We start from the raw sequence: 13,865 nt of genomic DNA, 5'->3' as shown, positions 1-13,865 counted from the left end.
AGTCTATTTTGTTATGTTTTCCCTCTTCTCTCTCCCTCTCTCTTCTTGTGCTTCTATCTCTGCCTTTGATTTGATTTGACTTGATTAAATTGACTTTGTTCACTAGTAGCAGCAGCACTTCAGGATGATGATGTCATGGTCCCTGTGCCTCCCCGGCCAGCCCAGTGTGGCCACAAGTGTTTGTTGTTTTTCTCTCACTCTGTCTCTCCTACCTGTCTGCCTGGGCGGAGCTCTGATTGGGCTCCTGCCCTTGGCCCACGCACCTGCAGCTGATCTCGAGCGGATTGCAGTTCTCTGGCTCTTAAAGCTGGGGCTCTGAGCTGTTCGTCGCTGGAATATTGAGTAACTCTCGTTAGTATTGCCTGGCTTCCTTGCGATTCTACTGTTCCCGTGTTTGCCTTCGACTTACCCTCGTCTGTGTAAACAGGTTTACCTGGATCAGCCCTTTTGTGACCCCTGGACCCCGTGAGTAGGAGAGTGAGCTGAGCTGCTTGTGTGGAGACTGTTTGGACGAGGAGCAGAGCGAGTGCGAAGAAGTGTGTCTCCCCAGCCAAGTGATCTCCGGGACCCTGGTGTTTCCCCCCCCTTCACGTGTATATAGTGCACCAGTGTGATTAATAAAGTGTCGTTGAACTGTGCTACCTCAGTCTGCGCCTGAGTCCGTTCCACTCCCGTGACAGAATATTCCAGCCACCATGGACTCAGCAGATTCAGCTTCCTCCCCGTCTCCCTCCGCCCCGGTCACACTGGAAGCGATCTTACAACGCCACGAGCGAATGCTTGTTCACCTCAGCGAGAATGTCGCTGCCTTAACACTAGCAGCTGCTCAGCGCACTCCATTGCCGGAACCCTCGCCTACCAGCGAACCCGCCCAGGCGTCATCAAGCTCCGCAGTAAGTGCTGCCTCACCGGTTCCGGTCCCGGCTGTGTGTGAGTTTCATCTCCCCACACCTGAGCTGTTTTCAGGGGATGTAGGGAAGTGTGCGGGTTTCCTTATGCAGTGCGCTCTCCAGTTTCGCCAGCGGCCTCATGCCTTCTCTAATGACGGGAGTAAGATCTCATATTTTGTTCAGTTGCTACGAGATCGTGCGCTGACCTGGGCACAAGCCGTGCTGAGCGCTAGTCCCGAAATTACTTATGATGATTTTTTGTCTCTGTTCCGGAGTGTTTTTGATAAAGGCTCCACTGCTGCGGCGGCTGGGCTCCGCCTCATGAACCTGAAGCAAGGTAAGCGGAGCATGGCAGATTTTTCAGTTGACTTTTGGACACTAGCGACGCAAGCGGGGTGGGGGCAGGAAGCATTAAAGACGGCACTGCTAAACAATGTGAGTGAGGAGATTAAAGATGAACTAATGGTGCGTGAGTTACCCTCCTCTTTAGGTGCGATCATGTCCCTATGCATCCGAATAGACGATCGCCTGCGTGCACGGCGAAGCACGCAACGTCGCTTCGCTCAGCCTCGGCCACCGCGGGACGCCTCACCGGGGCCTGGAGCGGCACTCGAGCACGGCGAGGTTGAGGAGGAGGAGCAGCCCATGCAACTTGGACGTTCGCAGCTCTCACCCGCAGAACGTCAACGGCGTATGGCTGCCGGTGAGTGTCTATATTGCGGCCGTCAGGGCCATTTTGCCTCTTCATGCCGCGCACGGGCAAAAGGGCGCGCTCGCCAGTAGTTGAGAGAATACTGGTGGGCGATATAACTACTAAAAGTTCTCTCCCCCAGCTTATGTTGCCTGCAAAACTCACCATTAAGAATGTTACCCACTCTCTTCAAGCTCTAGTGGATTCAGGTGCTGAGCAGAGTTTCATTGACGCAGCTCTGGCAAAAAAGCTAAACATCACACTACACGCCCTACCCGATCCGCTTGCTGTCACAGCCCTGTCTGGGCAACGCTTGTCGGACATAACCCAAATCACGGAACCCCTGTCTCTTACTCTCTCGGGTAACCACTCAGAGCGCATCGAGCTTTTCGTGTTTCAAGCACCGCGCACCCCCCTTGTATTGGGTTATCCATGGCTGCTCCAACACAATCCGCACATCGATTGGAAGAAAGAGAGAGTAACCGGGTGGAGCATCGAATGCTACATGAACTGTCTCCAAGCTGCACCCGCTCCTACCACATCTCCAGGGCCTGACCAGCCGGTCGAGCCTCCGGAATTGACCTCGGTCCCGCGTGTTTATCATGATTTGGCTGAAGTGTTTAGTAAAGATGGGGCGCGTTCACTCCCCCCTCATAGACCGTATGACTGTGCGATTGATCTCCTGCCTGGGGCTCCGCTTCCCTCTGGTCGTTTGTACAGCATTTCTCAGCCAGAGAGGGAGTCTATGGAGAATTACATTGCTGACTCTCTCGCTGCGGGCATCATTCGGCCGTCGTCCTCCCCGGTGGGAGCGGGGTTTTTCTTTGTTGCTAAGAAAGACAAGACCCGTCGCCCCTGTATCGACTATCGCGGGCTTAACAAAATCACTGTTCGTAACAAGTATCCTCTGCCCCTTTCTTCTGCTTTTGAGTTACTTCAGGGTGCCACGATCTTCAGTAAGTTGGACCTGCGCAACGCCTACCATCTGGTGAGAGTCCGTGAAGGGGATGAGTGGAAAACGGCCTTCAATACTCACCTAGGCCATTTCGAGTACCTTGTGATGCCTTTCGGCCTGACCAACGCCCCAGCCGTGTTCCAGGCTCTTGTTAACGATGTTCTCAGAGACTTTATTAACCGATGTGCTTTTGTCTACTTAGATGACATTCTCATCTTCTCCAAATCTAAAGCGGAACATGAGGTCCACGTAAGGCAGATCCTGCAGCGCCTGCTGGAGAACAGGCTCTTTGTTAAAGGAGAGAAATGTGACTTCCACATGGATTCAGTGGCGTTTCTGGGCTACATCATCACCAGAGGGGACTTGAAACCTGACCCGGCAAAAGTTCAGGCAGTGTTGGACTGGCCCAGACCACCCGATCGCCGGCAGCTTCAGCGCTTTCTGGGGTTTGCTAACTTCTACAGGCGTTTCATCAGGGATTTTAGTAAAATTGCTCTGCCTCTCTCTAGGTTAACATCACCCAAGGTGCCATTCCACTGGGACCTGCTGGCTCAGGAAGCCTTCTCTCGCCTCAAGGAACGGTTCGCCACCGCCCCGATCCTTCGCCAGCCTGACCTCACCCTGCAGTTCGTTGTGGAGGTGGATGCATCGGAGTCTGGAGTAGGGGCCGTGCTCTCCCAACGGTTCGAGGGTAAGCTCCACCCCTGTGCTTTTTTTTCTCTCGTCGTCTTTCCCCAGCTGAGAGGAATTATGACATCGGAGACCGCGAACTTCTGGCCGTAAAGCTGGCTCTGGAGCAGTGGAGGCACTGGCTGGAGGGAGCTGCACAGCCGTTCATTGTCTGGACCGATCATAAAAATCTCGAATACATCCGCTCGGCGAAACGGCTCAACTCACGGCAGGCCAGGTGGGCTTTGTTTTTCACCCGGTTTCATTTCACCATCACGTACAGGCCAGGCTCCCGTAATGTTAAGCCAGACGCTCTTTCCCGGCAATACGCCGCAGTCGGGGAGGAGTCCGACCCTGGATCTGTTCTGCCCACTTCCTGCGTTATTGGAGCAGTTACGTGGGAGATCGAAGAGCTCATCCGGGAGGCACAAGAAACCGACCCTGATCCTGGCACGGGCCCCCCTGATCGACTCTTTGTTCCGGCGGCTGTCCGGTCCCGGGTGCTCCAGTGGGCTCACACGGCCCGTTTTTCCTGCCATCCAGGAGTTAACCGCACCACTGCATTCCTGCGCAGGTATTTCTGGTGGCCCGCCCTCATTAAAGACTCACGGGAGTACATCACCGCCTGCACCACTTGTGCTCGAAATAAGCACTCCAATCAACATCCGTCTGGATGTCTGCAGCCACTCTCCACACCCAGCCGACCCTGGTCCCACATCTCTCTGGATTTCGTCACTGGTCTGCCACCATCTGCAGGTAACACTACAATATTGACCGTCGTTGACCGTTTCTCCAAAGCTGCCCATTTCGTTGCGCTTCCTAAGCTCCCCACAGCCTTGGACACTGCCCGACTCCTCACCACGCACGTTTTTCGGCTCCATGGCATCCCTGAGGACGTTGTCTCGGACCGGGGCCCTCAGTTCACGTCGCGGGTGTGGAGGGAGTTCTGCTCTGCCATAGGTGCCAAGGTGAGCCTCTCCTCTGGCTTCCACCCGCAAACAAATGGCCAAACGGAGCGCATCAACCAGGAGTTGGAGGCCGCCCTCCACTGTGTCGCCTCCCATAACCAGGCCATCTGGAGTGAACACCTGCCGTGGATAGAGTATGCTCACAACAGTCACACGTCCTCTGCTACCGGTGTGTCACCCTTTGAGGCGTCTCTGGGATACCAACCGCCTCTGTTTCCCATGGTTGAAGGTGAGCATACTGTTCCGTCTGTCCAACATCACCTCCGCAGGTGTCGCAGGGCCTGGCGGGCCACTCGGGCGGCTTTACTCCGGACGAAGGAACGGAATAAGGCACTCGCGGATCGCCACCGGACGGCCGCCCCTGAGTATGTGGTGGGGCAGAAGGTATGGCTCTCCACTCGCTTCGTGCCCTTACGTGCCGAATCCAGGAAGCTCTCCCCCAACTTCATCGGCCCGTTTGATGTCTGTGCTGTGATCAACCCTGCATCCGTCCGCTTGGCGCTGCCACGCAACATGCGTATTCATGATGTGTTCCATGTCTCTCAGGTCAAGCCGGTGGTCTCCAGCCCGTTGTGCCCTCCTTCCAGGCCCCCGCCGCCGCCCCGGCTCGTGGGTGGCCAGCTGGTTTACGCCGTCTCGCGCATCTTGGACTCCCGCCACCGGGGTCGGGGTTTTCAGTACCTGGTTGACTGGGAGGGCTACGGGCCAGAGGAACGTTCCTGGGTGCCCCGGTCGGCTATCGTGGGTAGGGACCTGCTCCGTGACTTCCACCGCCTGCACCCGGGTAAGCCTGGTGGGTCGCCGGGGGGCTCCCGTTGAGGGGGGGTACTGTCATGGTCCCTGTGCCTCCCCGGCCAGCCCAGTGTGGCCACAAGTGTTTGTTGTTTTTCTCTCACTCTGTCTCTCCTACCTGTCTGCCTGGGCGGAGCTCTGATTGGGCTCCTGCCCTTGGCCCACGCACCTGCAGCTGATCTCGAGCGGATTGCAGTTCTCTGGCTCTTAAAGCTGGGGCTCTGAGCTGTTCGTCGCTGGAATATTGAGTAACTCTCGTTAGTATTGCCTGGCTTCCTTGCGATTCTACTGTTCCCGTGTTTGCCTTCGACTTACCCTCGTCTGTGTAAACAGGTTTACCTGGATCAGCCCTTTTGTGACCCCTGGACCCCGTGAGTAGGAGAGTGAGCTGAGCTGCTTGTGTGGAGACTGTTTGGACGAGGAGCAGAGCGAGTGCGAAGAAGTGTGTCTCCCCAGCCAAGTGATCCCTGGGACCCTGGTGTTTTCCCCCCCCTTCACGTGTATATAGTGCACCAGTGTGATTAATAAAGTGTCGTTGAACTGTGCTACCTCAGTCTGCGCCTGAGTCCGTTCCACTCCCGTGACAGATGATGCCAGTCACTCAACCTGCCGCTCTTTCAAGTACTTGTCCAGAAATCTCCTGCATGTTATTATTTCCCAGTACTGCAAACAGACAAACGTGTTCATGAATTTGGATTCATATTCGGTTGGCTTTTGGTGAGCTGATATTTTCTATATTTTCACCACTAGACCGAAACCTTACATTATATATTAAATGTAGTTGATGGAATAGACAAGTAGTAGGCTGATTATTTATTTTCCCGTGCATAGACCAAGACAGATGATGTGTACCTGTATGATATATATATATATATATAGTGTGCATGCACCGCCAACTGTTAACAAACTAAAAAAGATACAACTGAGGGTTTTGTTAAACAAATTCACAGAGAATTCACTTTCTCTTTCCCTTTGAGACGAAACATTCAAATAATCTTTTTTTATCTTGTGCGATAATGAATAGCGAATTATGTCTTTTTTTTAAGATTTCAGTGGTAATTGTAAGTGGCACCCATGTTTGAATTACTACTTTGAGACTAACTCATTCCTGCGTTTCTTATCGGATCATTATTACATCCCAGTACTGATATGGATTTCCTCTACGGGGCTCATGTCTGACCCGATCTGCCTCAAAGCACTAAGCTGTAGCACATTGAATGCAACATGCTTGATTGCATATATAGATATTGCTTACTGTCCCAGAGAGAGAGACTTGTGTCTAGCTTGAGTGCTTGGTACATGTTCACGTGTCTTACGTCTTGTCTCCACAGCCATGCAGCACCTGTTCGTTTGTTGAGCAGCAAACGCAGGCGGGTCAAATCAGCTTCGTGCTGGTCGATAAAGTGAGGCGAGCTCCAGGAGCAACAATAGAGGCTGTCTGACTCTGACAACACTTCACTGCGCTCCTCGAGATAACGGCAGATAGATCCGCCTTTGCACTCAGCAGATATGTTGAATCCGCAGTCCGTGAATAGGGAAAAAAACAACAATATGTAGTCACATAACACATACAGTGTTCAGAAAATTCTTTAAGACGTTGTGTTGTTTTAAAGCCGCGGGTGTTTGCTCCATGTCACAAGCCCTGTCTGGCAGCATAAGTAGCTTATCAACATTTTCTTGGGCCATATCCATCTTTAAAATATTGCCTGTACAACAGGTACAAAAACACCTGATATGTGTAGTTAAATTAAAAATGATGTTGGACAGGGGTGTAAAGTTCTGAGATTTCTGGCACCCTTTTGTTAGCATCCACGAGTTGGACTGTGTCCATCTTGGAGGCTGCTTCTTGAAGGGTGGCAACCTTGTCGCGCTGACAGTGTACACACAAACAGACTGAAATAGTACTCAGCGGTTGTACCCACTGCTGTGGGAACTACCACACTGCTGTGTAGTAGTTCCCACAGCAGTGTTGTTTCCAGGACACACACACGGACAAATTTCAAAGTGATGCACTAGAGGCCATGTGGTCAAGGCAGGTAACAAGCCAAGATTGATCTGAGACCTCAAAAGCTAACATCCCCTTTTGTGGATTTCATTTCTTTATACGTACGTGGGATGTTTTTATGTGCAGGTGAGAGTTCATTGTTGCTCGCTTTCATAATCACACCGATTCAACTTAAGTCCAGTTGAAACTGGGTTTTTCTATAGTGATATAATCTACTTACAACACAATAAAACCGACATAAAAATGAAATTCACATCCTTTCATAGAATTTTTGTCCAGAATAGAAAAGATTTTCTCGTGATAAAGCGATGGAAATGATTTTTAACAGGAAAAACTGAAAGAAAATCTTTTGAATTAATATGCACTGTACATGTTTTCATAAAGCAGCTGGCCTGTTTGATGAGTGGGTAAAACAAACTCAATGGAGAATTTGGTATTCTTGCCAGTTTTTCTTTTTTGTTGCCAGCCTGTTCTGGCAATCCAACAAACCTCAGAAGTGGTAATCAATTATGATGCCTTAGTAGAAATTGATTGCACAAACAAACCACCTCAGCGGCCACTTAAAGCCCCTGAAAACGTATTTTCTAAACCAGTTTTTCGCTAAGAGGGATTGAATATGCATAAATTTCTAAGTTTGAACTGTTAGTTTTTTTTCTTCATACTGGTGTGAAATGGGCAGGCACTATTAGCACTGCAGAAATCTTCTTACAGCCCCAAAATTATTATTATTGAAATTAAAATAATCTTAAAAAGCTCTAAATACATTAGCACTTAAAAAGAGGTTTTATTGCATGCAATCCTACGCAAAAGTCTAGAGCCAACCCTTTATTTCTTTATATTTCGCTAGGAAGATGGGCATGACAATGAAAAGTGCAGTGATCCAAACATACATGGGAATAAAGCATATAGTAGTTCTTAAGCTCTTCTTTGGATGTTGGTTGCATTCGGTTTAGATGATTCTTCCTGTTTCCTCCCTTATGAATGGCTTCTTCCACTGAGACCATTTCTAGCTTTTTTTGGTGTGTGTGCCACTTCTTTTGTTTCCACTTGACACACTGCACCCCACGCCAAGATATGTCAAGCACTTGGCTAACAGCTCTTTGGAAATCACTTCATTGGTACAAAAAATACGATTTTATTTCAGACTGTGTTGACATTTTTTGTAGAGTCGACTAAACAAATGGCAACAAAATATGTGTTTGTGTCAGGCTGCTAGTAACAAAGTGCCCAAAGATGCAATTTAAATTGTTTCTTTACTAAGTTGTCTATTACAACACTGGGTCATCCCTTGAGTTTGGTACCTTTGTATAAGGACTGAAAATGAGTGAAAAAGCAGCCAACGTCCAAAGAAAAACTTTGAAAGACCTTCGGAAAGCCTTAAAGTTTGAAGTAAAATATAAAGAAATGAGGGGTGCCTTGAAACTTCTTCACAGTAACATCAGGAGTGAAATGTTGTAGGGGTAAATTTGAAAGAAGAGTACATGAGTATTTTCAAGGATGATGAGATTGAAGCTGGAAATTGAAGGAGTGATATTGAACGCTATCAGTGTGTGTGTGTGCCCTCAGAAATGTATTTCAGATACATTTTTTCTTATCTAGCCCTAAAAGTTTAGGCCTTTAAAACATATTTTCTCAACATCATGAACACAAAAACAATATTTTCAACCAAACCTAGCACTGTTTATGGTTTAAGATTTTTATTTTTGCTATTTTACTGTTAGCCTGCTGTGCTTATAGGTTTGCAGTGTGTGAGGTTCAGTTGGAATAAAGAAATGTCCCTGTCGCTCCCTGAGCCTTTAATTCAGAGCTGCGGTACTTAAATTATACAAAAGCAAATACGCCGCAGTGAAATCAAGAGACGTAAGCAGTGAGGCAGCAACACAGGTGCTGTCCTACCCTGTAACCTTTTCTTCTCCTCTTGTGTGTGTGTGTGTGTGTGTGTGTGTGTGTGTGTGTGTGTGTGTGTGTGTGTGTGTGTGTGTGTGTGTGTGTGTGTGTGTGTGTGTGTGTGTGTGTGTGTGTGTGTGTGTGTCAGGTGTTTCGGAGAGGACACATGTCTCTCCATCCCAGACATCAAGGCAGTAGTTATGGTGCTGCCGCCCAGTGAACCGAGAATCACCATTGCTGGATCTAATCGACTCGTCAGGCCTGCCAGCGACCTCCGGGGCCCGCTGGGTGTGGCACCTTTCAAAGAGCTTCACATCACAAGCACAGTAATGAAGGGAGATGGCTTCGGTGGACGTGAGTGGGCTGTTATAGATGCTCTCAGCTTATATGTGCATCTTAATGATGCTTTAGTTAATTTACAATCATCTTTTGCTTTTCTTTCTGTTGAGGTGTTTTATATTCGACCATATATGTGTTGGATATTTGACATCTTATCATTTCAAACACTTTCACACTTGTGCGATTTTGTGTGCGTGCATGCAGCCCGCAGGCCAGGAGTGATGGAGGTAATGCACAATCTGGACTACTGTGATGTTCTGGTAATTGGAGAAGAACTGAATCCAGACAGAGAAAGTCTAGAGATTCAACACAGTGCTCTGCTGGGAAAACACCTTGATGCCACCAACTCCACCTCTGGAATATCAATTTATGGTAGGCTGTGTGACCTTCTGCAGTCTCATCTTAGGGAAAAATCTGGAAAATGGCGTGCCCTTTAATCAGCAGTCAGACGATCATACATTAAGAAAGATGTAAAGGTCCCTGAGACATGTCCCTGTCGTTTAATTACAGGCTTATTTATGTCGCCAATATGCAGTTCTGCTTCATGACATGTGTTGGATATTAGTAAGGCATAAATCTTTTTCTGTGTTACAAGGTGTGGACTCCATGGCTCACTATGAGCAGGCACTGAGGCAAGTGCGCTACAGGAACTGGCGACCAGCCAATCTGAGTGAGAGGAGGTTCAGACTCACCTGTTCGGAGCTCAACGGTCGCTACACCAGCAACGAGTTCAATTTGGAGGTGAGTTTGATATATATACATTCTTATCTACCAAGTGTCTCTGTCTTATTTTTATGGTTTATTTGTTTTATCTTTCAATGTTACCCTGTTTCGTCTTCTATTTGTTCTGCATAGGTCAGTGTTCTTCACCACTCGGCACCTGTGGAGCACGCCAATCACATGGCTGTCCAGCCCCAGTACATGAGACCCGTCCATCACCCACTCATGATGCACTCGCTCAACTCTCACATGTCAGGTAAGACACAAATAGAGTCCAGTTCATTTATAAAGCGCTGGTCCTTAACAACGGTCGCCTGTGGGTGACTGTTTCTCAGGAGGTAGAGCAGGTCGTGTACTAATTGAAAGGTTGGTGGTTTGATTAAAGTAGTGAACACTCATTTGCTGCTGATGTGTTCACTGGAGTGAGAATGTGTGCCGATGTGAGATAGATAGAAAGCACTTAGATATAGAAAAATACTTGTGTGAATGAGACATGCTGTCTTTTATCCTGTCCTGGAAGAAAGGATAAAAGCTGAGCAGTAGTTGGTCACTGTGGAAAGGAAGAACTCGCTTTAAACAAGAGATGTTTTCCAACCAGGGAATAAGGTTCCCCCGTGAGGTACTTCTGCGTGAGCTGGGGGGGAGGACATGGACACAATAGCTAAACTAATCTGAAAACAACTGATTGAAAGCTTTGATCAGGAAGGTAGCTTAATGTAAAAACTAACAGTTGGAATATAGCTAAAAGTATAAAAACCAAGTGTTTGATAAATGTACGCAAGCTAGCTAACTGTGTTGTTTAACAAAGAAGATACATAAGATAGATAACATAACAGTAAATAAACAGTTGAATAGCAAAATTGTACATTCAGTCACTACTGTGGCCCCACTGCAATTTCTAATTTATGATTCTAATGAGCATTTAGTTTAGTTGTACTCTGTTACTCCGATGTAAAGCATTTTCATTCGTTTTTTACAGGATCGTTAGAGAACTTAAGGGAAACGATGAGTATCATAGGAAACCACTGTTATTATTATTATTGTGTGTGTGTGTGTGTGTGTGTGTGTGTGTGTGTGTGTGTGTGTGTGTGTGTGTGTGTGTGTGTGTGTGTGTGTGTGTGTGTGTGTGTGTGTGTGTGTGCATAATTACTTTAATCACTGTTTTTTACAGGATCGGCACCTCCTGCAGCCACAGTTGTTATCGTGGTTTGTATCGCAGCACTGGTAGTGATCGTGGTTATTGGAGTCTACAGGATCCACGCCACACATCAGGAAGGGTCGAGAGAGGACGAAGATGAGGTCAAAGATGCTGAGGAAGAGTGGGACAACTCTGCGCTCACCATCACTGTCAACCCCATGGAGGTAACTCTGAAAGATGTGGTTTAGCATTTAATGCCATTATCAGGGTATTTTCTTTAGAAGAAGGACAGAGTGGAAGACTGAAGATAATGTCCACAGTACTTGTTAACAGTATGAACGTACCTGCAGTTGTGTCGTTTATACGCTGATTTTTGTTTGTTGTTCTCTAGAACATAGGAGGACCTCAGGCTCTGGGTGATGAGGTAAGGCAAGAAGAACATGAGGAGGAGGAAGAAGAGGAGGAGGAAGAGCTGGTGGGAGGTGTGACAAGTGTTGAGTCGGAGAACAGCGATGAAGAGGAAGATGATGATGAAGGGAGAGAAGCTGCTAAAGAGAGAAAGCAGAAGGGGAAACTCGGATGGGACAGTTCCTCCATAACATACTGATCACGAACATGTAAACATTAACACATATGTGCACAAACACACGCTCATGCACATTCTCATCGGACACACACATAAAAATACACAGCACACACGTATCAACCAGACATTCCTTCATGCTCTGTAAAGGTATACACACACACACACTCTGATGAAATAATTTACAATCTGTTGCTGGAAAATACTCTTCGAATCTTCCCATGTTGTCATTTTTAATGTAACATCTCCCCCTGCTGGACGCAGTCAAACATGGCGTATGACTGAATGGAAATCGTTGTCTGTGTGTGCATCATTATTCACGTCACAACCAGTAAAGCAGAGAAAAATATGTCAAACAAGCACAGTCGAGTCATTTATTATGTGGGCACATTATAAATTCAGTCCCAAACTCTGAGCCACGAGCCAGATCTTAAATGATGTGACACTGATACGAAACACAAGCTTAAAATTGACTTTTATCCCAGTGTTCAGTATGTGTATCGTATCCTCCGTTACTTTTAAATCTTTTATCCATCAAACTGATTGTTTTTATCAATTTAACAGCAAGGTCTATCCATCTACGCATCAGCTAGTTCATGTATCTGTAACATCTTTACGTAGAATTCCCATGGCCCTGATAGTAGGTATGACATAGCTGTGCTCTCTCTGTGTTTCCTCTCTTCTCAACCACAACACGTTTATGTCCTTAAAGTCTGTGGTTCTGTGGCCTGGACACTAAAGAGAAACATTCCACATTTGTCCTGATTTACTGCATGTACAGAACAAAGTAGAAATATCAATTTTTAAACGGAATCTTTCATCTTTGAGTTCCTTGGATTATCTTGAAGCTAAAACAGTCACTTTTCCATTAGCTTAGAAGCTGATTGTTTGCATCTGTGTGTGTGTGTGCCAGATCTATCCGTGCTGTGGCCCAAATGTTTACTGTTTAGGAGTAGCTAACTTTGGTTTTTACTCAGCACATGCAGTGATACAGAAATGTTGCAGTTTGCCACTATGACCCCATGTTTCCTTTGGTTTTATCCATAGTAAAGGGAGTCCTCTATGCAATTATGGACCTACCATAAAGGATCGGTGCACAGAAACAGGGGTACTCCAGATATAAGAGACAGATATAGAATTGATGCAGAACAGGCTATAATATCCTGACTTTAGTGCCTAGTATTGATCATTTTCCAGAAACAATATACATTGCACTTCCCATCTATCAGTCAGTAGCATCTCATCTTAGACCTGCCGGTTTCACAAACACCTAACTTGTCACGAGTTTATCTAGTTAGACTTGTCTCAGAGTCAGGCCGCTGTGATGTCTAATGTTGTGTACAGCGTCCTTGAGCAAATAAAATAGCTTTTGATGCCAACAATTTATAATGAGTTATATACTGTAGGATCTCGCCTTTAGCAAAACCAACAAAGTAGGATTTTCTTTCCTATTTTGTTCAGTTGCAACAGGCGCGTCTGTGAAACTGGCTGCAGAAGTCCACATCTGCAGCTTGTAACACAGGCTTTCATGTCAAAGCAAAGGACACCCACAGATATCAGCGTGCTGTTTTTATCCCTCATGTAAAGGAAAGTAAATTCATTGTGCAAAGTTGTCGGAGCGCCCGTTTGAAGTCGTGCGTAGATGTTGACAGAAACGGTGGTAAATTTAGGAGAAAAGAAGCAGCGCTTATACAGTATATCCACATTCCTGCACAACTTCACCACAGCTACAAGAAGAAGTGGATACTTCACTTACAGTCATTCCTCTTTGTACCGGCGTCATTACTGATTAACACTCACTCTGACAAAATTAAATTCCAGTTTGTTTAAAAGCTAAAAGAAACCGTGACATTCCCATCTCTGCTCACAGGAAAGCACCGGTCACACGTTCGTGTGTGGACAGTATCTATGACGACCTCTCTCACTGAGCTCTCTGATACTATGTGTCCTGCTCACCTGTCCCTCCTTCTGTTGGCCTGTGGTTGTGATGTCATCATTGTGAAATAACTGCCTTGTTTCCTTTTTCCCTCCCTCTTTGTCATAATATGCTTCTGAAGATTAAAGATTAAAAAAAGGTTCTTTTACATATAATAACAAACCCTGTAAAAATGTTCAAGACACTTATTTTATATATCAGTTTCTTTTTCTTTTTGTAAACTCTGTGGTTGGGATTTCTCTCTCTTTAGTGGTCATCCCACTGCTTCCTGTATATTGACCAATAAAGACTT

The 13,865-nt window shown here is 46.8% G+C and overlaps 1 protein-coding gene across 1 annotated transcript in view; it reads left to right on the top strand.

Annotated features, from left to right (window-relative positions):
• Positions 1-13,865, top strand: part of LOC308383447 (calsyntenin-2-like) — a 167,682-nt gene extending 153,817 nt beyond the window's left edge. The window contains exons 13-18 of the mRNA XM_080861410.1: positions 9,006-9,211; positions 9,401-9,568; positions 9,792-9,937; positions 10,052-10,172; positions 11,088-11,278; positions 11,446-13,865. Coding sequence (XP_080717536.1) covers positions 9,006-9,211; positions 9,401-9,568; positions 9,792-9,937; positions 10,052-10,172; positions 11,088-11,278; positions 11,446-11,661 — 1,048 coding nt within the window. The 3' untranslated portion in view covers positions 11,662-13,865. The remainder of the gene's footprint in view (positions 1-9,005; positions 9,212-9,400; positions 9,569-9,791; positions 9,938-10,051; positions 10,173-11,087; positions 11,279-11,445) is intronic.

The sequence above is a fragment of the Rhamphochromis sp. 'chilingali' genome, assembly GCF_963969265.1.
Source record: "Rhamphochromis sp. 'chilingali' genome assembly, chromosome: 16".
NCBI classification, from domain to species: domain Eukaryota; kingdom Metazoa; phylum Chordata; class Actinopteri; order Cichliformes; family Cichlidae; genus Rhamphochromis; species Rhamphochromis sp. 'chilingali'.
The sequence above is the reverse complement of the archived record's forward strand: the minus strand, read 5'-3'. Positions and strand labels throughout refer to the sequence as shown.